The sequence below is a fragment of the Rhinolophus ferrumequinum genome, chromosome X, assembly GCF_004115265.2.
Source record: "Rhinolophus ferrumequinum isolate MPI-CBG mRhiFer1 chromosome X, mRhiFer1_v1.p, whole genome shotgun sequence".
In the NCBI taxonomy this organism is placed as follows: domain Eukaryota; kingdom Metazoa; phylum Chordata; class Mammalia; order Chiroptera; family Rhinolophidae; genus Rhinolophus; species Rhinolophus ferrumequinum.
In genome coordinates, this window is record NC_046284.1 from 114,128,739 (window position 1) to 114,153,920 (window position 25,182).

Below are 25,182 nucleotides of genomic sequence, written 5' to 3' on the forward strand. Positions count from 1 at the left end.
CCGGATTATTGTTCCCTAGCTCTGCCTTATTTTCCTTGCTACATTCTGAGCTCCTCAGGAGCACCTGTCTTAAATTCTTCCCAGCACCTCATGTATAGTGTTGAGCATGGAGTAGCTGCTCAAATGTTAAATTCATTTTAAAATCCTTGTGATAGTCTTTAAGTATTTAAATATGGTGAGGATGGATGGGTTAAGGTGAACTTTATCCTGGGCTAAAGTAAAATGCTTAAGTAACTATTGAAAGCACATTGTAAATTAACATTTGTCAAAGGATTATACTGTCGGGAATATTCTCAGGGCTTTTGGTACTGCTTGTTTTAGAAAGCCAGCATGTTTTAATAGTACTGATTTAATTCTAGTAGTACCACCATTGCAAGGGGACTGTTCAGATGCTTGCAGGTGTGTAGGTGTGTGTGTGTGTGTGTACACGCGCAGTGCTCGGGTGTGTTCATTCATGGAGAGACAGAGAAAGAAGGGGAGGGAGAGAGAGAGAGAGAATGCTCACTATTTCACACCAGGCAGAGCCAGGTGCCTCTCACTTTTCTCATATTGTCACTGGATTTGAATTTTACCTTTCGACTGGACCATTGGTAGAACCAAGCTGATGTTGTTTCTCTGTGGCCTAATGCTGAATCATTTTATCTGCTTATGAATTCCTTCTCTTTTCTTAAAGCCGTCCATTTTACTGTTTAACATTTTCAGTCTTGATAAGGTGAAGGGTTGACAGGCTTATAATGATCCCCCATTTTGGGGTGGGGGGAGAATTTACTAGTCTGTAACATCCAAGTGAATCAGTGATAGCATGACTCACTCACTTAATTTAGTCCATCTCTCCACACAACAGGCAGAGTGATATGAACACCAGAATCAGATCATTCTAGAAGTCCTCCTTGCTCTCGCTTTCTTCTCTCTTCTTAAGCCTCTGCTTGCTCTCTTTCCTGTTCACCTAGCTGTTACACACCATCCCTTCTTCTTACTTTATTTTCTAGTCTTCACTTTCTCTTCCCTTTGCTTCTTCTCCCTCTTAAATGTACAGCACTTTTCTTTTTTATTTCTAACAGCTTTAGTGAGGTTTAATTTATAGATCATAAATCTCATCTGTTTTATTTTATTTTATTTTTTAAATTTCTTTTTTATTTTATTTAATTGGGGAATATTAGGGAACAGTGTGTTTCTCCAGGGCCCATCAGCCCCAAGTCGTCGTCCTTCAGTCTAGTTGTGGAGGGTGCAGCCCACCATCCCATGCGGGAATCGAACCGGCCACCTTGTTGTTCAGAGCTTACGCTCTTAACCATCTGAGCCATCCGGCCACCCAATCTCATCTGTCTTAAGTGTACAATTCAGTGATTTTTCGTATATTTACAAACTTCTGTTCTTGTACAACCATCAAACTTCAGTTGTTCTGCTTAGCTTATCAAGAATTTTTCTATTAGTCTGTGTAACATGGAAGATCACTTGAGTCTTTTTTTTCCATTCCCAGCTGGGCGGCACCATCGGAGACATTGAAGGAATGCCATTTGTGGAAGCGTTCAGACAATTCCAGTTTAAAGCAAAAAAAGACAATTTCTGTAACATCCATGTTAGCCTTGTCCCACAGGTGAGCTTTCCAGAGAAGTATGTAGACAACAACTTCTGTAAGTCTTCCTGTGATGTTCTGTTTATTCCACATTTTAACTAGAGAGCCATTCACTATCCAGGGGAGCTAAATGCCCAGTGTACTGACAGTGACCCTTTTCTTTTCAGCCCAGTGCTACCGGAGAGCAGAAAACCAAACCCACACAAAATAGTGTCCGTGCGCTGAGGGGCTTAGGCCTGTCTCCTGATCTGGTGAGTTAAAGAGAGTTGGTAAATTTCTTGGAATAGGATCTCCTTTTCTTAATCTATAATATCATTTAAGTCCTTTCTAGCTCTCAAATGGTTCCTGTGACATTGAGCTTTTTGTATCTGGGAGTCAGGGAAGGCTTATTCCCTCATCCTCAAGGGTTGTTTCACACATTTCTAAATTGGCCATTGGTTCTCCAGGCCCTCCTTTGATTGGCCACAATGACAGCTGGGCAAGTGCCATGTCCTGTCATTTCGTATGATACCTGGGTCCTTGGGAATGAGGTGGGACCCTGGAGATTTTCCTGTGACCCTGCTAGGATGGGCTATCACTGCTCTTATTTATGGCAGGTAAGCCAGTTATTGCCAGTAGTCTAGATCAAGGGTCAGTAAATAAGGGCCTGTAGGCCTGTAGCCTGTAAATAAAGTTTTATTGGGACATGGTACCATCCGTTGTCTACATTTGTCTATAGCTGCCTTTGCACAGCAGGGTGCAATTGCGTAGTCAGGATGGTGACTGCATGCCCTGCAAAACCTAAAATATTTACCACCTGGTCCTTAGAGAAAGTTTGCCAACCCCTGGTCTAGCTCTGTTCGTGTATTTTTAAAAAAGTAACATTTCTGAGCCTTGCCTCTACTTACCAGAGACGCCTTCACATTTTGAGCTCTTACTAGTAGATTTGTGTTGAGTTTGATTATAGTTGCTTATATTAGTGTTCAGACCAGTTTCTAAAAGTCCAATGGAATGCCCAGAATGAATATGTACATACTTGGTCAAGTCTATTGTAGCAAAAAGAAATTTACCTAGCGTCCTCCTGAAAATGAATGGTGGCGTGGACAGCCGATTCCTGCCTGCTGACCTGTGCATAACTAACTTTGACAGATTGTCTGCCGAAGTTCAACGCCCATCGAAATGGCTGTGAAGGAAAAGATTTCTATGTTTTGTCACGTGAACCCTGAACAGGTTAGTGCTACTCTTTAGATTTCATTGCCTTGCAGGCACTTCTGCTGATGCCAAAGTTTTACACCTCTTGAGTTATCGTATTGCTTTTCATAGCATTTATGAAAATTCATATGCAACCATGGCTTCTTTGCCTTTAAGTGAACAATCTTGACACTCCTGATTCCTTAGCTAGAGTGCATGTTTTGTTGCATAATCATTCCTTAAGTTATAGGTACAAAATCAGGTGGGCTTTTTAACTTCTAGTCATGTCTCTAGACAGAGAACCATGTGAAGCCTGCTTATCCGTTTCTTTATCTTGTCTTTCTAGGGCACTGACTGCTTTCGCTGCGATTTCTCCTTTGTACCTGCTACAGCTTAACTCACCCCAAAGCACACATTACGTTGACATTCATGCTATCACTTCTGATTACATCAGTGGCCTCGGTTCAGTTCACTGCTACAGAAACTGTACTGTGATTTGAGCTCAGGGCCTCTGTCCTGTCAGATTCTCCACCTGGGTATCTGAGAGTTCACTTTTCCTTTTCCCTTTATTCTCTTATCTCTGTCTCTTGTTTGCAGTAAGGCTCAGGCACAAGGGATTGGAGTTGGCTATAATTTACAAAGTGATACAACCAGCGCTCAGGAAAAGGGTGAGGTTTAGCAGAAGCCTTTTGTTTTCTTCAGATAAGCTCTGAGTTCTCTGAAGCCTAAAAACCATCGAATCAGATTTCTATATCTCAGGGGGAAGTCTGATGAAGTGCCTCCTGTCCGATGCTTCGGGGTCAGTGTATAAGTCGGAACTACTTTGAAAAATGTCATGGCAGGTTTAAAGCACTCGCCTGTCTTTGTATGGTGTCAAGCCATTTTGATTTTATTCAATTTTTTTTTGTACCCTCCCAATTGGTAAATAGTACTCTGTGTATTAAACAAATATAACTTGGTTTCCTAAATAGAAGGAGACTACAGCTTTTAGAGTTGGGTTTTTGAGAGCTCTGTTGATGTGCAAACATCCAAACCTGTAGAGAAGTTTTATAAGAGTTTATTTCAGCCAAACTGATGATTTGGGCCCTTCTTCGAAAGCTTACATCGTGCACAAACACAAATGTTGAGCACAACTTAAAACAAACCCAGAAGGATGTCTGACCTAATGTCCAATAAGCAAACACAAACATCAGGGTGGTATGGAGAAGAAGTTTTGCTAGGGACAACGTGGCACCGTTTCTCTGTTTCCATGACATTAAAAATTGAGACAATGAGTCCTGAATAGCAGGAGTCATTGTCTCATCATCTTCGTAGCTATCATAAAGCTACTAGTTACATCCAAACCTGTAGAGAAGTTTTATAAGAGTTTATTTGAGCCAAACTGATGAATGCCAGGAAGCAAGATCTCAAATGCTCCGAAGAAAGAGTTTTGCAGTTCCTTTTATATGTTTGGAATTAAGGAGGGAAAGTAAGGAAGATTACATGAAGGTGGGAGAAAGCAAGGTGGGGATTGGATTACAGGATAGTTAAAAAGATTATGAACTCCCTGTAGGGTGGTTATGCCTCTGAGGGGTCTGAAAAAGAGGATTACTCTGGCATTTCAAAATTGTGTTAACCTAGACACACAATAACAATGGACAGGGCTGGCTGAAGGCAAGGATAAACCTTTTACTAGAGAAGTTTATAGGCCCGAGGTGTGACTACCCGCCATGACCTACCCAATTAGAAATCTGTGATCAGATCACCCTGTGAGGTTATTTTCAGTCACTGGGCTTGTCAGATTTACAGAGCCCCCTTTTCCATCACAGTTCTGAGACAGGAGATTTAGTTCAAACTTTTGACCATATTGAGTCTGTTTTCTATATAACTATAGATTCTGAAGAATGCTGTGTCCCATCAGTCCACAGGACAGTTTATTAGCCATTTTTCAGCACATCGTTTTTTGTGATAATGAGTTAATGCTCCCATTTCATAGTTCCCAGCGAATTTGCATTTAAAGCACTTCTCATCTGGGTTGCCCAAGAGGGAATAGCGAATCCTAGGTGTCTCTGTGGATGTGGCCCATTACTGTGACATCTGAAAAAATATCTCTCTGGCTTGGAGGATGAGTAACTAGGTCCAGATTCCATGTCTTCCACGTGTGGGAGTTGTGGACGTCCAGAGCTTTAATTTTTGTGACAGAGCCTCATATCAGTGACATCTCGGCACTTTCATTTGTGTTGGTGAATGTACAAGTGAGGCACACTAGTCTTAAGTATCAGGTTGGTGATGTCCAAACAGCTTAGGAATTCCCTGGATGGATAGCTATGGATTTGGGGAAGACTGCACACATATTGTTGGCAGAGCATTTTCTGGCATTTATTTAGGATGTAGCAGATCCTTAAGTGCCTGCCAGTAGCTTCTTGGATGTACTTGAAAGGATGGTGAAAGCTTGTTAGGGTAAGTGTGAAAAACAACCACACCACCTGGCAGGGGAGCCAGTCACCTCTAACAGGTGTAATTAATTTGATTTTGGACTTGTAAATTTAGCCAAATGAAGGGGGCGCACAAAAGCAACCACAGCACAGCAACAGCAACAAATGAATGAACAAACACTGCATACCCACATTTCGGAGACAAGGTGTATGTCTTCAATCTTACTGCTTTAACCTAAACTTAGAAGATGGTACCTTGGGCCATATGTCTTGATATTGACATATAAAGCACCCACATTCCAACACCAATTCTCTGACACCAGCTGGGGGTCCTGCAATTCAACTCTGACACTAATGCCCCAGAGTGATAGTCAGACTCTATAGGTTTAAGGGCTCAGTCCTTTACAAGACTGCCCTCGCTTCAGACACCAGCCACAGTTTCCCCAAACTACTCACACTTCTGCCTGGCTGACTACAAATTTAGGGCTCCCCACCACTCCTTCAGGTTTGAGAATTCTCTAGAACGACTCTCAAAACTCAGGAAAGTGCTATATATTTACCATTTGTAGGGACGGAGTCCCAGAGAGCAGTTTCCAGGCTCTCAACCTCATGTGGAGAGGTGCTGGCTCGGATAGTAGATGGCCGTCAGCTGTGACTAGTTGGCCATTAGCCATTAATACAACTGCTGTGGCTACGCTGGCAAGCGTGGGTTGTGGCTAGCAAGTGCGGCTAGCAAGCAGATTGTGGGTTGCTGATTGTGTTGATCCTACTTCCTGTGTCTTGCCCGGCCACCAGCGAGACTGGGGTGCAGGAAGACCCCTCATTGGGGGTACGACGGCTGTTTGCTTTTGTGTCTCTACCAGCTGCCAGTGAGAATATAGTGGTATGACTCCCCTATCTATGGCTCCGTTGTTGCTCCTTTTTGGCCTCACCATATCCTGCGTTCTTGTGCGGGAGCGGGAGCTGAGTCCCTGCATTATACCATTACTATGTTATTATAAAGGGTTCAGATGAACAGCCAGATGAAGAGATACATAGGGCAAAATCTAGGAGAGTCCTGAGTGCCAGAGCTTTTACCTCCATGGAGGCAGGGTGAGCCAGCCTCCTGGCACACCTGTATATTCACCAACCAGGATCTGAGTCTTGATGTTCAGAGTTTTATTGGAGTTTCATTACATAGGCGTGATTGACTAAATCATTGTTGTCATGTGGGGTGGCATGTGGGACGTCATGAGGGATCTCTGGTCCTGTTCCCCACATAAGAACGCAGGATAGGGTGAGGCCAAAAAGGAACACCCATGGAGCCATAGGTAGGGGAGTCATACCACTATATTCTCGCTGGCGGCTGGGTTGGAGACACAGGAAGCAGGAGCCACACTGTCCTCAACCCACCGTGCTAACTGCAATCCGCTCTTGCTAGCTCAGCCACCATCTTCTTGCTAGCCCCCATTTGCTGCTAGCGTAGCCACGGCAGTTATATTAGTGGCCAATGGCTCACTGGTTACAGCTGACGGCCAACTAGCCACAGCTGATGGCCATCCAATCACAGTTGATGGCCATTTACTACCTGAGCCAGCACCTTTCCATGTGAGGCTGAGAGCCTGGAAACTGCACTCCTGCTGTGTCCCCACAATTGTTCAGGATATTGAACTCAATCTCTAGCCCCCCATTCCCTCCCCGGAGGTCAGGTGGCTAAAAGTTCCAGCCCTTTAATGACTTGGTTGGTTTTTCTGGTGAATAACTCCCATCCTGAAGCCATCTAGGGGCCACCCTGAGTCACCTCATTAGCATAATAAAAATACCCCATCACTCAGGAAATTCCAAAGGTTTTTGAATCTCTGTTTCAGCAACTGGAAACAAAGACCATATACTACATACATTTTTTATTCTACCACAGCATCCATGTTTCCAGAGGTAGAATAATGAATTCAAACCTTTTTGTAATTAGATGAAACTAACCTTGAGTGAATTCTGCGTCTTGTTTAGGTGGCTGGGCTCTTGGTTTTGTTCTATTAGTATAAATGAACTGCCAGGCTGTTGAGTTCTGGCTTTTTCTTCAGCTCCTTCTTGTGTCATATTTGAGTCATTCCACTTAAATATGGTGTTTTATCATCATTAACCAGGTCATATGTATCCATGATGTTTCTTCCACGTACCGAGTGCCTGTGCTTTTGGAGGAACAAGGCATTGTTAAATATTTTAAAGAGAGATTGGATTTGCCCATTGGTGATTCTGCAAATAATTTGCTTTTCAAGTGGAGAAATATGGCTGACAGGTACGTGAAAAATATTACTAATGTAATCTTTAATAATTCTTGTGTTTAGGAGTAGGACTGAGACGTACCTTAAAAGGTACCTATATTGCGTTTGGCTTTCTCTGTATGTATGTTTTTTGTCTGGATATGTCTAAAGCTCTAGCACATTGTTAGAATGTTTTGCTGTATTCTTTGAAGATTTCTGGGGCCCGTGGAGCATTTTATTAGCTTATTTCTTTGTTTCTGTATATTTTAAAGTTTTAAATGTCATGGGTTTTTCTGTTTGGTTTTTTGTCTTGTTTTGCTAGTTTTTAAGATTTTGGGGAAAGGGAGTCATCACTTTGTGAGGGGTGTAATGTCTAACTTTTACATTGTTTTGTACACCTGAAACAAATGAAACAAACAAAAAGATTTGGTTAACATGTCCTAAAGAAAATCGTTTTGAATGGGAAGTTTTGTCTATATTATTATTGTTCCATCCTGCGTTTATTAGCTATCAGCATCTTTATTAAAACCCCTGATAGGTTTTAACTTTATTAATTTCTGCAAGGTTGTTCCATTTCAAGTCATGTGGAAATTAAATCTCCATTGCCTGTTTTCCTTTATTAAATATAGATGGGGTGTGACTCCATAAAGCCTTGGCTGCCTGGTTTCTTGTGCAGCTTAGGGAGAGGCAGGAGATGCCGCAGTTACAAATGTAGGCTCTGGTCTTGCTGAGAGAGTAGATCTTAAAAGTTCTCATCACAAGAAATAAAATTTGCAACTATATGTGGTGACAGATGTTAACTACACTTATTGTGGTGATCATTTTGCAATATCTACATCGAATCATTATGTTGTGTACCCTGATACTAATATGTTACATGTCAATTATATCTAAATTTAAAAAAAAATGTGGGCTTTGGCATCAGGCACAGTGGATCCCGACCCCAGCTGCTTCTCCTCTCACTGGCTGTGTGAGTTTGAGCAGATTACTTAACCACTCCGGGCTTTTTCTCCTATCCATATATAACAGGGGGATACTAGTACATACATAGTGGAAATTATGAGAGAAAACAGGTAAGGCTTTAACAGTGAATTGGATACTAAATATTGATTATTGATGTTGGTAACAATAATTAAAATGATTTGGTGACAAAATCACTGACCTTGGTAGAAGACTAGTAGATTGAAATTCTCCTACCCTTTCACTTAAAAATTTAAAAAGTGTTTTAGAATTTCTGGGGTAAGTAGAATCAGGAATAAAATGCAGTTTCTGAGCTTAGGTACTCTAATGAATGATGATAAATTAAACTGCTGCCCTGCAGAATGCTTAAGGAATCAGTCATTTTGTAGGAATTTTCTGAGTAGCTTTGGGCTGATTCTCTTTGAGCACTAGAGATTTTAATATTTTAACTCTTTTTATTGGAAATAGCTCTAGATTATACTCTATGCCTCTGTGCTTTTTTTTTAATGTGTGTGTGTGTTTTTGTTTTTTGTTTTTTTATTGGGGAATATTGGGGAACAGTGTGTTTCTCTCAGCTCTAAGTTGTTGTCCTTCAATCTAGTTGTGGAGGGCGCAGCTCAGCTCCAAGTCCAGTTGCCATTTTCGATCTTTAGTTGCAGGGGCCACAGCCCACCATCTCATGTGGAACTTGAACCGGCAACCTTGTTGTTGAGAGCTCGCGCCCTAACCAAATGAGCCATCCGGCTGCCCCTCCAGGAGCTCAGCGGCAGCTCAGCTCAAGTCGTTTTCTTCAGTCTAGTTGTGGCGGGCGCAGCTCACTGGCCCATGTGGGAATCGAACCGGCAACCCTGTTGTTCAGAGCTCGCACTCTAACCAACTGAGCCATCCGGCCGCCCTGCCTCTGTGCTTTTTAAAGCCAGTTTTTGGTTTTCCTATTAGTTTCCTGTGGCTGCTATATAACAATGCACAACAAACTAGGTGGCTTAAAACAGCAGACATTCTCTCGCAGTTATGGAGGTCAGAAGTTCAAAATCAAGGCATCAGCAGCAGGCTTGGTTCCTTCCCAGAGGTTCAGAGAGAGAATCTGTCCCTTGTTCTGTCCTAGCTTCTGGTGGCTGTCAGCAGTCCTTCGTGTTCCTTGGCTTGTGGCTATAGGTCCAAGAGGGAAAGAGGTCACCAGGGAGATGGGCTGAGGATAACTGCCTGGACAGTGGCCCTTCTCCATGGTTGGTGTGACCCAGTGCACTCACCTGTCCCACCTGGCTTGGATGACTCCTCCTCACTTGAGAAGACCAGACATGAGTGAGTGGAAAGGAAGGAGGACTTGGCAGTATTGACTCCAGTCTTGCTTCCTTCCCGGCAGCATAGCTGATGTCCCTCCCTCAATGCAGGAGTGAGAACGGGTTGGGGGAGGATGAGGGCTCAGCCAAGCTGCTGTGCTCAAATGTGGTTGTGATCGCCAGTGCCCATAGGCCAAACACTGGGCCAGGAAGCACTTACCTCTGATGTCTCTTGACATCTTGGCTTGATACCGACTTGCTTTCTTACCAGTGTCCTTTATGTAGAGCTGGGGTGAAGCATGCGCAGCTCTGTAATCTCCAGAGCAACATAAACTTAAGTAGCAAGTGAAAGGTTGAGCCCCCTTCTCTCAGGTACTTCAGTCAGCTTCCTAGAAAGTCAGCTTTACTGTCAGTTTTGACCTCTTCACTTCTTGTGCATTTCTCTCCTCCCAGCCTGTTTGACATCATGTTGCGCTTGTGCTCTCTGCAGATGTTAATATGAATGAGGAATATTCCACACTACAGTAGCATAAGGTGTTGGGAGGAAGGGTTTGCTTCCAAGCCTTAAAATATCTTCAGCCCCAAGATGACATTTCCACATACTTAGTATCAGACCAGACATTTTTCATGTTCTTTGAACAGATTTCCTGACAAAAGCAACAGTAAAGATTGTGGCTCTAATAGTAAAATGTGATTGAGCGTTTTATGTAGAATGGAATTTCTCATAAAAATGATCTAAACGCGTTGTAACACTTTAAATAGTACTCTTAGCACCATTTTTCAGGCATGCCATGAATAACCTGGCTTTTGTGGGCCAGCTGGGAATGTAACAATTTTTAATGTAGACACTTGGAATGTATTTTCTTATATAATGTCACCTTACAAAGTTAATATTGGAATGTTTACTGTTGACACTTAGAATGCATTTTCTTATACAATGCTACCTTATTTAAGGATAGCTCATGTTTATGAGATGGGGACAGCTTTTTATATTTTTAACGCTTTTAACTTTTTCTCTGATTCATATCTGTGCCTGCTTATGTAAACCAATGTTGGGATTTCCTATGATTTTGAAATCCGTTGGCATTAGGTTTTAGTTCTTTGCGGGTGGGATGGGGATTTGAATTAAGTACATTAAGTTCAAGGCGCATCTGCTCCTAAGGTTTTGAAAAGTACTTTGGGATAGGAGGGGTGGCTGTCATTATGTTGGTGATGGCATGTTACATGCGTATAACCTTAAATTTGTCTTCCCTCCTAGGTATGAAAGATTACAGAAAACCTGCTCCATTGCCCTGGTCGGCAAATACACCAAGCTCAGAGACTGCTACGCCTCTGTGTTCAAAGCCCTGGAACACTCAGCCTTGGCCATCAACCACAAGTTGAATCTGATGGTGAGTCCCGGCCTGGGCTTCTGGATATTTCAGTCATTCACCCTAATATCTTGTGTCTCAGAGAGGTAGGTTGTGTTGAAGGATCCCCCAAACCACCTCCAGGTTTGATGATTCTCTAGAACTCAGCATATACTCAGACTTATGGCTAAGCTTAATTACAGTGAAAGGATACAGAGCAAAATCAGCAAGGAGAAAAGGCACACAGGATCAAGTTTGGGGGCAACTTCAAAGAGGCCTCTCCCAGTGGAGTCACAGAGGACTTGCTTAATTCCCCCAGCAACGAGCTGTGACAACATGTATGAAGTACTGCTGTCTGCCAGGGAAGCTCCCTACAGACTCAGCACCCAGGGTTTTTATTGGGAGCTGGTCACATTGGCACCCTCTGCTTACTAAGTACCAAAATACCAGACTCCCACAAAGAAAGCAGGTGATCAGCATAAATTGTGTTGTTTCTAAAAACTCTGTAGGCACAATGAGCCACTTTTACCAGTCTGAAAATAGGGGGTACCTTTCCCAAATCCAAGTTTCCAGATGCCAGCCAAGGGCCAACCTTATAAGCAGCCTTTCCAAGGATGGCGATCAGGCCTGCTGTGCTAACTTTGTTCTGCATACAGGTTTAAGGCACAATTTTTGAAATTAGGCTGCGTGCATCCAGGGCCATATATACTTCATGCCCATTTAAGTACATTGTATTTGCCTAACTGGAAAATAGAACTTTTTTCCCTTCAGTTTTGGAATTCAGTCCAGTTTTTCAAAATGCTGTATTGCCTTTTCTAACTTAGCAGAGTGATATCTGGCAAACAGTGACCATTTTTTAAAATCAGTATTATGGGATAGCAGAGGTGGAGCTATTTATATGGCTTGAGTATTTTTTTTGTGTTTGTTACATATAGAAGTAGTATATACTCAGTGCAGAAAATTTTAAAAAGGCATCATGTAAAATGCAGAAAGCAAAATTCCTCCTCCCTGAAATCACACTTCTCTGTTGTACCTGTTATCCCCAGTTTGATGAATATCTTTCCAGACTTTTCTCTCTCTCTCTTTCTATATATATAGATGTTTATAATGATACTCTGTATGGGTATGTCACAGTTCAATCAATCCTTATTGTATTGATTTAAGTGGTAAAACCGTTAAATATGAGCAAAAGGATACATTTATATGTCCAAGAAATTTAGTAACTTGCACTTAGACACCAGCTTAGGACCTATCCGACTTTTCTCTCATCGCTATGTAGCCACCTTCTTTCCTAACCACTTTTTATTTTTGGCTTTACAATTAATGTTTCACTTCCTATTCTTCCCACCCCTCCAAGTCCTCTACCCCCTATTAGTAAAAAGGAAACAGCAGTAGAAAAATTGTTATGATACAAATTTTGTGAAGCCGTTAAAATTTTGTATGTTAAGATACAGTCAGATAGTGATTTTTACAAAAGAAATACTCAAATAATATAGTTATGTAGGGGCTGTTATGTACATAGGAATTGTACATGATCTTAAAAAATTACTATTTTTAATTAAAGTTTATTGGGGTGACAATGGTTAGTACAGTTACATAGGTTTCAGGTGTACAATTCTGTATCACATCATCTATATATCACATTGTGTGTTCACCACCCAGAGTCAGTTCTCCTTCCATCACCATATATTTGGTCCCATTTACCTTCATTTTTCGTTTAATAGAGTTTATTGGCACTCGCTTCTACTCAGTAACTATTGGAGACATGGTCTTGGAATATTCTTTTTGAGTCCAGTCTGTTGCTGTGTTTACCTCACCTGCTTTCCAGTCCTTCCTCCATTTCCCATTTTGTCCCAGAGTGACCCTTCCAAAATCACTCTCTGCTCCTTCTGTTCCTGTTGTCCCCTTAAGACCTTTCAGTGGCTTCAAGTGTAAACTTCTCTGACTGGGTGGAGCCTCTTTTGAGGGTCCCAGAGCGGTCACCACTTTCTCTCTTTCCTCTGAGGTTTCATACACACTGTTCCTTCACACCCCCCCCTTTGTGTCCCGCACACCTCCCTGCCTACCTCCCAGTGTACACATACGTGCTCATCTTACTTCTGCTCCTCCTCGAGGGCTTCGCGTCTTGGGCATCACCTCCCCAGCAGTCTTCCCTGATGGTGCTCCCTCCCTTCTTTCCTCCAGTGTCCAGGTCTAGACTTGGTGTGGCTCCTGCTTTCCTCCCCAGCATTCTCTTCCCTGCTCACTGTAGCCATTATCCCACTATGGTGTTGCTGCCTGTTTGTCTGGTTTCTTAATCTTCCTGAAAGATTATAAAAGCCTCAAGACCAGAGATCACGCTTTTCTGTCCCAAGTGTCCATCCAGTACAAGGGTTGCATAGCAACAAGTACTTCCTAAATTGTGTCATAGTGTTAGATAGTTCTAGTATTTCTGAGTATTTATTTTTCTTAAACGTTCCTTTAATCTGTTGGATGTTTTTTAGTACATAGACTCCATCGACCTGGAGCACAGCACCGAAGCTGAGGACCCTGTCAGATTCCATGAAGCGTGGCAGAAGCTATGCAAAGCTGAGTGAGTCTTGGGGACCATCTATGCCAGTTAGCAGAACGCCATTGTGCTTTTTCTGTCATGATCTGATTGACCCCAGTTACTAATTTTCGTGCATTTGGAAAGGTGGTCTGGAGTACTGTGGTCATTACAGGTGCTTGGGCCGCATTCACACTGCCCTTATTTTACAAGGTGCCGTGTTAATGTTAGTGGCATGTGCTATGAAAACGGTTTTGTTTTGGGGACAATGGGGATCCTGTCTCGGAGAGAAAGTATGTTTATTGTACTGAATGGTGCAACGCAAGGATGACAACCCTTCTCTCTTGGTTATGTTTTCTTTTCCACGTCATTTAATTCCTGTTTCTATTCCGTAAGTAATCAACAGAACTCTTGGGCGGCATTGTATTGTGAGGGTAGCATGACCCCGCCCCCCTCTTTTTCTCTTGAACACCTATCTTTTCAAATGACTATTTGCTTAGAAGGTCTCTAAAGTGTCTTTTAACAAGGAAATTTTCACGTGCCCTGCTTTAATTAGCAATTGAAATCTTAGGCTGATTTTACCAGTTTAACTCTTTCTGATTATATAGGAGATCTTAACATTTTTATAAGTTTTTTTTTTAAAAAAAACCCCTTAAACTATTTTATTCAGATAATTCTCTCAGTGGCATTTTTAACTGGATTGAGTTTCTCAATCTCTATGCTTGTGCCACAAAGATCTACTAAAAATATATATCGAGGTCAATTGTGAGAAATTGTTGCCTCTTCTTCATACCCTGGGAGGATTTCAAGCAGAACGTTCAGCATGTCAGATCATGTAATCAATTCTGAATACAGACCTCAAGCATATGCTCTGGCATTGGATTGGGGACCAGGAAGCATGAAAGGTTGAAAACAAGAGTCTTAAAATAATGTGAAATTCATCCTCATCTTTTGTTGATTGCAGTGGTGTTCTTGTGCCAGGAGGCTTTGGAATCAGAGGAACGCTGGGAAAACTCCAGGCGATTTCTTGGGCAAGGTCGAAGAAGATTCCTTTTCTGGGTAAAGCTCACGTTTATGGATCCTAACTGAGTTTATTAGATTTTTTTTTTAAAAAATTAGTTTCAGGTGTACAAAACAATGTAATAGACATTTCACCCCTCACAAAGTGATAACCCCCCGCCCCCAAGTTTATTAGAGTTTTGACACCTAGCAGGGGTAACACTTAATAGGGTTTGTTAACATGAAAAGTGTGAACACTGATTTGAGTATTCAGGCACCAAATAGTCTCAGGGGTCAGCAAACTGTATCTTGCAGGTCATACCTGGCTCGTGTCCTGTTTTTGTAAATAAAGTTTTATTGGTATACAGCCACTCCAATTTGTTTATATATTGTCTATAACAGCTTTTGTAGTACAATGACAGGGTGTGAGACCCTACAGCCTGCAAAGCCTAAAGTCTTTACTATCTGGCCTTTTACAGAAAGAGTTTGTTGACCGAGGAGAACTTACCATTGCTCTGGTTGGGTAGCAAGAGGCCTGGCCAAGTTGTGTCCATACCTGCTCTTACCTTCTCCAGTTCCCACCCAAATCCACCTTTTCATCACTTCAAGCAGAGAAACCATTCAACAGAACTCCACAATGTTCTTTCTAATCAGAAAAAAAATGTTTAAGTTGAAATTTATATGCTCTTTCTATTAGGTTGGTGCAAAAGTAATTGCGGTTTAAAAGGTTTAAAAAAAAAATTGCAAAAACTGCGATTGCTTTTGCACCAACCTAATAGAAAAGATAATACAGAAAGACCGTCCAACATTACAGGAACAGCTCTGTTGAAATTTGGTAGTGCTGGGTCTTTTAAATGCTTTTGTTCACATTGTAAAGCATGGCTTCTATGCCAGTGAAATCAGATGAAATGGACCCTTGATGGGACAAAGGCAGTCCTGCAGGTGGGATTCAGGCAGGAGAGGGAGTGGGGAGAGGCTGTACTTCACACTGTGCTTGGATCTATTGGTGGGTTTACAGTCCGAGTGGACAGGTTTTGGTACCTTTTACTATCAGCAGACTATTCATTTGCCTCATTGCCTTTGTTCTTTGATTAACTTTCTAGATGTTCTCCACTGGGATCCATTTTCAAAAGAGAATCCAGTAGTTACCTTGATACCTCGTTTCGTTTTACTTGTCTAAGCTCATCCGGGCCATTGTTTTCTTTTGAAGTAACCTTGTTTGGTTTCTGTCTAAACGTGGTTAATGTTCTTCAGATAATTTTCGCTGTGTAGAACAGCTCGCAGCTCTTTAGCTTTCTCTTTAACACGGCGTGTCTTTATGCCTTAGCCATATGGAACTTTCTGAAATCCCCCCAAAGCGCTCAGCTGTTTTATGCTTACTGACTTTCGTTCTGGCATGCCTGGCATATTGACTGCTCTCTCCTTTGAGTCCCTTCTGTACCTTGGATATGTCTATAAGAGCATCTGGAATGCTCCTTGGCATTTGTTTAGTGGAGAGAATTGGTGGGCCTCAGTGAATGTGGAGGTGGGTGAAGAGTGCATCCCAGTGGCAACAGGCGTGGGGCTACACTGGACTCTTTCCCTCCTTATTGAGCACTCTGTTCAGTTCCATTTTGCATCTCCCTGCCCTTCCCTCCACCACGCTCAAGCCCACAGTGGAGGTGCCAACTCCCCCAGCTTCTGCTGTTTTCCTACAGTGAGGTTATAGGGCTGTTTTGGGCTCCCCTGCCCAGCCTGAGGTTGCTCTCAGGCAAAGCCTGTATTTAAGGCTGGGAAACTGAGAAGGGGGAGTATGAAGTCTTCTTGAGTTGGATGTTGTTAGATATTCTCTGAAGGACTCAGGTGCTCTGGGAAAGCCCTGCAGCCCGCACATATGCCTTAATTTAGACACAAGTTTGGAGGGAGGCAGATTTGCCTTTTGGACCTTGCCCTGTCCTTTTCTGCCCTTTTCTGACCTTAAATTCCTTCTTCTTCAAGATCGGATCATCTAACCCCCTTCCCTGCCTCTGCTACAGACGTTCTGAGTGCATAGGGTACAGCAGTGAACCAAGCAGGCAGAGTCTTGCTCTCTCCGAGCATGTATTCTAGATGGAGGAGACAGACAGCAAACAAACGAACAGAAAATAGGAAGCAATACAATATATGTTCGTGTGCTTTACATATGTGCTTTTTAAATAGGAGTTTGCCTTGGGATGCAACTAGCAGTGATAGAGTTTGCAAGGAACTGCCTTAACTTGAAAGGTAGGTCTGAGATTTACTAATAACCTTTTATTTAGAAAAATTCTTTATACTTAAATTATTTTTCAGCAATATTGACGAATTATTGAACTCATTTCTTAATCTTCAGATGCTGATTCCACAGAATTTGAGCCAAATGCCAGCTTTCCTGTGGTAAGTGGCTTGTTTATCTTTCGGGATTGGGTCATTGTCATTTCGTTTCTGGCTCTTGCCTAAACTCATAAGGGGCTATTAAAATTTTTTTCATTATACTATCCGGATATTTTTAAATTATATATGATTTTATTATTATTTTTCTTACATCCAATTGCTTCGTTTTCCATATTCCATCTTATCAGCCATGTCTTGAAGAAAGACACAGTCCTGGACTTATTTCTCTTTGCAGCAGTTTGCAAGCTTAATGTTTAGGAAAGGATTAAATTGACTGTGACAACAATTTATAACAGCTAATATAAATAAATGGGCTGGCCTCTCCCTAGACTCATCCCAGTCTGTCTAGTTTCCACACTGGCAATCATCTGTCTTTCTAAAGCAAAAGTGACAGCTGTTCTTCCACTGCTCCTCATCGTCCACTGATTCTTTTTCTCGTAAAATATTCAATTCGAGGTTCTTGTCTGGAAGTGAAGACTGTTGTGCTCTGTCACCTGCCGCTTTGCTAATTCAACCCATGGCATCCCTGTTCCTCCCACGCTTGGGGTTTATGTTTGGACAATCTGCAAAAGGTTTTAGATGTGTCCTGAGAGTTCCCTATACCTGAGATGTCCCACTCCTGCAACCTCTCTTCCCCTGGAATCGCAATAAAACCAGTGAAGAATTTCATTGAAAAAATAAACCAAGCCCAATGACTGGCAACTTCCTATTCATCCTTGGAAGCCTTTCCTGACCCTTCTTTTCTAGCTCCTGCTGTGGGGGAGGAAGAAACTTTCCTCTACCCTTCAAGTTCTTCTGGCTGGTCAATAATTAAATCTACATGAGACAGAGTAACAAGAGAAAATAGCCAAATTTAATTACATACGTACGTATGGGAACCCACATACATGAGAGGTCCAGAGACAGAAACATAAATGAGGTAGATATGGCATCCTGACCTAAGGATAAGTAAGGCACCTCGGAGCTTCTGAGGGGAGGGCGGTTATTCTCAGGTCAATATGAAGAGCAGATGTTCAGTAATTAGTTGTTTGCCCTGCCCTATAGACAGGTTTTTTTTAAAAGGTTATCTTTCATAATCTCTTATTATGGGCAAGGGCTCTAATTCAAATTCTTCTAGGTAGTTAAGCGGGGGGAGGCAGAAGTTTCTCTTGAGCCCACAGCATCTTAATTGCCTTTAGCTCAAAACAATCCACATACCACAGAGGCACATCTTGGGGTAACTTGTTCTGAACTCCTACAGTGCCCCCATTCATACATACTACATGTGATACAGTACTACATACTACATCACCCATACTACAGTGATACAGTGCACCTCTATCAGAGTGCGTACCTCGCCATTGTAATTTTTTTAAACAGTTTTATTGAGATATAATTCACATATCATAAAATTTAGCTATTTAAAGTGTATAATTCAGTGGCTTTTAGCATATTCACAGATCTGTGCAACCATCACCACAATCGATTTTGGACCATTTTCAATACCCTGAAAGAAGCCCCATACCCCTTAGCAGACACCCCAAGCCTCCTAGTCTCCCTCCCCTGCCCCAGCCCTAGGCAACCATTAATCTGTTTCCTGTCTCTATGAGTTTGCCTGTTCTGGACATTCCATATAAATAGAATCATAGAACATGTGGCCTTTTATGACTGGCTTTTTTTCACTTAGCATGTTGTCAAGATCTGTGTATATTATAGCATCTATCAGTACTTTGTTTCTTTTTATTGCTGAATAATATTCCATTACATAGACATACCACATTTTAATAATCCATTCATCCTCTGATGGACATTTGAATTGTTCCCATTTTTCGGCTATTATGAATAATGCTGCTGTGAACATTTGTGTACAAGTTGTTGTGTGAACATCTGTTTTCATTTCACATGGGTATATATACCTAGGAGTGCACTTGTAGGTCATATGGCAACTGTATGTTTAACCTTTGGAGGAACTGCCAGACTCTGTTCCAAAGCGGCTGCAACATTTTACATTCCCACCAGCAGTGCATGAGGGCTTCAATTTTTCCATATCTTAACACTCCTTATTGTCTGTCTTTTGCTTATAGGCACCCTAATACACAAAGTTGCATCTCTTTGTGGCTTTGATTTGCATTTCCCTCATGGCTTAGGATGTTGAGCATCTTTTCATGTGTTCACTGACCACTTTTATGTCATCTTTGGAGACATGCCTATTCAGATCCCTTGCCCATTTTTAAATCAGGTTATTGGTCTTTTTATTATTAAATTGTTAAGTGTTGATAAAGTAAACTGGCATCTTAAGATGACTAACCATAGAACTGGGAGGTCTATGGGCCGAGCTGGGCTCCCTGTTGCTCTCTAGACCTGCCTTCCTGTTAAAATTTTGTGGTTCTAACTTCCAGGAGAGGGATTTGTTTATACGTATAGGGGGCCATCTTGGGAAGAGGTCACTTTTTCCACATGGTTGGCTGGCTGGAGGTCCCCGGCCAGAGGTGTCCGTCCTCACACTGCTGTGGCGGTTTTCTTTCTTTTTCTTTTCCCGAATAAAGCCGACAGTGTTCGTTATGTATTCTAGGTACAAGTTCCTCATTAGATATATAATTTGCACTATTGACATTTTGGGCCGGGTAATTATTATGGGGACTGTCCTGGGCACTGTAGGGTGTTCAGCAGCCTCCTTTGACCTCTACCCACTAGATGTCAGTAATACATTTCTTCCAACCCCCAACTGTGACACAAAAACATACCTCCAGACATTGCCAAACATCCTCTAGGGGCACAGGCAGCATCGTCCCCATTGAGAACCACCGATTTAGAGACGTTCACTTATATTTCTCTCCCCTTCAGCCTGTTACCTCCCTTCCTTTATGGTAGCCATTAATTCTTTTTTTTTTAATGGGTTATCTTACCATTTTTAAAATATAGGTAAACCTGTATGTCTATTTGTAACCCCCTCCACTTCTTAGATAAGTGGTAGCAGACTCTGCACATTTTTTTCTGCCTGCTTTTTTCACTTAACACTATATTCTGGAGATCACTCCATGGAAGGATATAGAGATACTCTTCACTCCTTTTATAACTTACAGTTCAGACCACAATAAACCATAACTTCCCAGGCAGATGGTACTCTTAAGTTTTATGCCCAGAAGACCTAATACTAATGAAGAGTTCCTGATGAGGCTTTAATATAAACATATTTCCTGACAAATGGTTGTGCAGGCAAATCATGGATTTTCTTTTTTAAGATAATACTTTGGGATAGGAAATGATTTTACCAGTAGGTGCCACTGTTACAATAGCTTTGGCAACTTTCTTTGATGACTTTACTGGTTTTGTGTGTGTGCGTGTGCGTGTGTGTGTGTGTACACCCACCTACCCACACACATACATGGACACATGTTTCCTTTTTAACAAACACATGTTAGCATGCTTGAGACACTGTTTCCTCTTGCTTTTTGTACTGATCACATCAATGCACAGGTGTATTCCACATGCTTGCCCTACTGTCTGCATCATGTTTTATTTAACCAGTCTCATACTGATGAATATTTGGGTTGTGTTCATTATTTTGCTACTTTAAATCATGCTGTAAATTAGTAGCCATTTACATATGTCCTTGTACCCATACATACACACTTCCATGGGATGAATTCCTAGAAGGCGAATTGCTAAGTCAGGATGTGTGCGTTTTACGTTTTGAAAGCTTCTATGCTCACAAGTGAGATGAGAACAATAAAACCTAATTGCTACTGAAAATCTTTATGGCCTGCAATCAGTTTGTTGGAGAAAAATAGCCTTAAGAGCCAGCATTTGTAATGATGGTGAGAAGTCTTATTAAAGAAAAAGACCAAGGTAATCGAATCACCAGGTAGCAAACACCAGGAAGCCTGGGGAATCACTTGAGCAAATAACAATGACTTACAGTGGGTAATGGCCTTTCTGGCCCTTGTAGCCAGAAAAGTAAATAATTTGGAAGCCAGGAACCTCCTTTAGGATGTATTTGCTGTTAAAATCTGTTTCATGGGTATGGGGGAGGAAAAATATTTTTCCCTCTACCCTTCTAGGTTCTTGGTTGAAAACCCCCTGTAATAAAAGACAGGTTAACAGGAAAAAAAACACAAACAGAAGTTTAGTAACTCGTATCCCTCCTGTCTACATGGGAGAGACCCAGGAAAACAGAATAACTCCCCCAAATGACCCAAGTCACCACCTTCAATACCACCTCCAGCTAAAGACAAAAGAAGTTGTTGGGGGTGGGGAGAGGAGTTAGTTACGGGAGGTCACCCGGAAAAGAAGAAAACAAGGGTAAGATTGTTATGCAGATTTAAGTTCTGCCTTCTCCTTTGGTAAGTTTCTAGAGATTTAGAGTCACCTCTTACTCCTGGTACAGAGAGGGAGACCCCCTTACAAATGGAGATTTCCCTTATACATGTCTCTTACAAAAGGGTAACTTCTACTCAGTTTTCAGAGTTTCTCCTGTGTATGCTGTTTTTGAAAAATAATCAGCTCAAGCTAATCCTATGTGAAAGACACATATTTTGGGGTGTGAAATTCTGATCCCCTTTGTGAGCCATCATGCATAATACCCACCTCGGGCATGCATAATTAATCTCATGGTTGCTCATGAAATCAGTAGAGACACTGGCGTCCAGGACAGATATCTAAGAGGAAGTGTCTTTTATACACATAAAGAGAGAAATCAATTTTTCTCTAAGAGTGAAGGTAGACTCTGAGAGTACCAGGGGAGAGTGAGTAAAATTTATTTTATCGTGTCATTTCTCTGCTTAACCCACAAGGTGAAATAGAGGGCTCTGGGACTTGGCAGAAATTTAGGGTTCTACAGTGAGTCGGAGTTTTTGGTGTGCTTCAGAGTAGCTTTCCCTGCCTTCTAGATGATGCTTACCAGGAATGCAGCTGTAAGTGACTTGCATTCTGACTCTATATCAATCACATGGCTGCTGCTGTCACCCTTGACCTTGAATTTGGCTTTAGACCTCTCCAGTTCAAGTGGAGACTAGTTCATGGCATCATGGACTTTATATTTAGAATACCTTTGGCTTTTGAGACATATAGGAAAAGGATTTCAATCCAATGTTTAGGTATATGGATGTACTTAATTTTTAGCATTTCTTTTTTGTTGATTGAAAACAGTAACTTTAAAAATCTGAATTTCCATAAGATATATAACATCCTAAAAACAGAACCCATGTCCCACCTTCAGACACATCAACACACACGTGGCACACTTGGATGGTGGTATTCTTAAGGAAAAGTGAGAAACCTGAAGGATTTCAAATAGATGCCAGTAGAAATTTGAGATTGAGGTATTTGATAATATTTCACCATTAGTTATTGATCATAGATGTGACTTCTTTTACAGTTTTTTGATCCAGGGATTTCCAAAGTCAAAAATAATTTTACCTCCGACACAGTGGGTTTGTGAAATAGCCACAAAAAATTAAAAGTCAATTCAGGTGAAGGGTAATTTGTGTTATTCATTAAGCATAATTAATGCATAACATTTTCCTACCTTTAGTTGAAGCTCTGTTTGAGATATTTTCTTCTTCCATGTTATTTTTCAACAACTTCACGTGGAAAGCAAATTAAGAGATGTTTAAAAAAAACAAAAACACCAGACCACCCCTTAGAGTGACCTTTTAGGCAACTTTTATTACTTTGAAGACTGCTTTGCATTTAGAACATTGTAGTAAATATCTCCCAACTAACAAAATGACTTTATAGAAGTCATTTGGAGCTTAGTTTGGGCTAAAGAACTTTTTTTCCCGTAAAAGCAGCTGTCAAAGACAGCTATACTTGTGTAAAATAGTCTTTTACGGACCAGTCTGGGAGCCAGGTAGTCGTTTAATCCTGTCTTTGTGGGGATGATAGGTTCAGAGTTGATATAAGGCTGTCGGCCATAGTAAGTACTTTCTGCATGGAAAAAAAAAAAAATCTCCCAGGCATGATGGCCACTGCCTAATGGCTAGTGCATCTTTTCCACCTGACTCTCCCCCTGAACCGAGACTACTTTTTGAAAAGAGACAGCCTAGGAGTAAGCCCTATTAGTGAATCACAAGGGTAGTCCATAATTTTAACAATAAATGAATGACTAAATGAGTCCTTCAAAGCTAATGTATTTTAAAGCTTTTATACCTTGAGCTCAATGGGAAATGCCTTAGGAATAGGTATTTCAACCACTTGAAAGGTTTTTTTGCGCTAGAAATAACTGGATGCTAGCGGAAAGAGATTATTAAAAAGAAAAAAGTCACCGTGCGTTTGGAGCTCGTCCATGTAAGTGCAGTCCTAAATATAGTGTATTACAAATGAGCTGCTGCCACCACCCTGTTGGTAGTTTAGTTGGCGATACAAAACATAGACTGGTGAGACATATAACCAAATATATGGGCAGTATGTGAGTACGCCCTCATTAATGCTATCAGCACTGTCAGCTAGAACTTTCTGCCATGGTAGAATGTTCTGTATCTGTGCCATCTAATAACCATACGGGGCTAAGGAGCACTTGAAATGTAGCTAGTGTGGCAGAGGTGCTGAATTTTACCGTGTTTCCCTGAAAATAAGACCTAACCGGAAAATCAGCCCTAGCAGAATTTTTCAGAAGGACATCCCCTGAACCTAAGCCCTAATGCGTCTTTTGGAGCAAAAATTAATATAAGACCCAGTCTTATTTTCAGGGAAACACGGTAGATTTTATTTAATTTTAATTAATTTAAATGTCAATAGCCACCAGATCTAGTGGTCAGGGAATTACACAGCACAGGTAGACCTTAGATACTTAAGAATTCAGTCGGGAAAAATACTGTGGGTTAGAGTAAGAAGGGAAGATTGTCAAAGGCTTGGAGACTTAATAGAAAGGAGGGGAAGCATGTCCTAGGCCGGAATGTCCAAGATTTGGTCATAAAATAGTGAGTAGCTTGGCTGAAGCATATCACTCCTGTAGGGAAGTGAAGGGAAAGAAAGGAGATTGGTGTGCATTTATGGAGGTCCTTGAGTGTCAGTGTCAATATTGATCCTGAAGACAATAGGGAACCAAGAAGATAACACCTGTTAACTGTGACGTATTATGCTAATAACATACTCATTACTGAAGGCTTTCCAATAGAATGGGCACTTTAGGGAGGTTCAACTAACATGAGAGATAGAGGGCTGAGGGGGAAGAAAAGACTCCAGGTAGGGCGCAGCACTGAGTATTACAGCAGCCTTGGTCTGCAGTCTAAGGAGCCAGGGAGTTGAAGTAGAAAGACCCGACTGCGGCTTGGCAGTCGGCTTTGGCAGAGCGGCTTTACGGAATGAATCAACAAGATTTAGTGACTGGACAATTAAGAATTATTCCTTCAGCAAATAGCTATTGGGCCACTCCCATGTGCCGGGCCCGGATCTAGACTTGGGGACACATCAGGGGAAAAAACAGATAAAACCCTTGCCCCAGTGGAGCCAATAGTCTAGCGAGGATTGCAGTTTTGTGACTGACAAAATGCTGGTGCTGTTGATTCAAGAGGAAATTCAGGTGAATCTTGTTGGGTTTGGGAGATGAGATCAACGTTGGAAACCTAGCCATGGACAACAAAATAGACATGTACACACACACAGACATCACACACCCACCCCACACACAGTGCTCCATATGTTTTCACCCTTCCTCAGGGTTAAACCTCAAACCATAATTTGTCTAAGCAATGCAGAGAAGGTATTCCTCCCATGCATTTCCTGTGTGTCACCATTGTTCCTTGGAGGCCTTCCCAGCTCGCCTTGGCGGCCTTCTGCCTAGCTACTGCCTCCACCCTGCCCCCCACCACAGACTCTTTGTTGGTTCCACCTCATCTTCCTAAAGCACATTCATGGCACTCTGTGACTCCTACACCTTCTTGTTCCCTTTCAGGCATTTGTTTAGCATGGCAACTAAGGACTTGAATGATCTGAAGCCAGTGTGCCCTCTTCATTCCTCGTAGCTGGCTTTACACTCAAAATAGAGTGTGTATGCTCCCTGAACTGCCTTGCACTTGGACATGATGTGTTTACTTGGGGTGTTTTCTCTCCTTTTGAATGCCAATTGCTGCCCCCTCCATGCAGGCTCCCCTCAAGCCTCTTCCTACAAATCCCAGTTGAAATACTACTTCCATTAAGCCTTTTCCTTGCCTGCCTGATCCCAGACTTCCTGACTTAGGATTTCAGAGACCTGGAAATGGGTATCTCTTAAGGCATCTTGTATAATGCCTTGCCCGTAGTAGGTGCTTTGTATATGTTGGAGTTGTAAGCGATCATGTGTATTTACTCTGCAAGTGGCT

The 25,182-nt window shown here is 41.8% G+C and overlaps 1 protein-coding gene across 5 annotated transcripts in view; it reads left to right on the plus strand.

Annotated features, from left to right (window-relative positions):
* The window catches only part of CTPS2 (CTP synthase 2), a 99,250-nt gene that overhangs the window by 21,670 nt on the left and 52,398 nt on the right, over positions 1–25,182 (plus strand). For all 5 annotated transcript variants that reach the window (XM_033106687.1, XM_033106678.1, XM_033106693.1 and 2 more), the window contains 9 exons: positions 1,481–1,597; positions 1,744–1,827; positions 2,705–2,785; positions 7,284–7,435; positions 10,899–11,031; positions 13,473–13,561; positions 14,481–14,575; positions 16,694–16,756; positions 16,863–16,906. In XM_033106687.1, the coding sequence (XP_032962578.1) occupies positions 1,481–1,597; positions 1,744–1,827; positions 2,705–2,785; positions 7,284–7,435; positions 10,899–11,031; positions 13,473–13,561; positions 14,481–14,575; positions 16,694–16,756; positions 16,863–16,906 (858 nt within the window). The remainder of the gene's footprint in view (positions 1–1,480; positions 1,598–1,743; positions 1,828–2,704; positions 2,786–7,283; positions 7,436–10,898; positions 11,032–13,472; positions 13,562–14,480; positions 14,576–16,693; positions 16,757–16,862; positions 16,907–25,182) is intronic.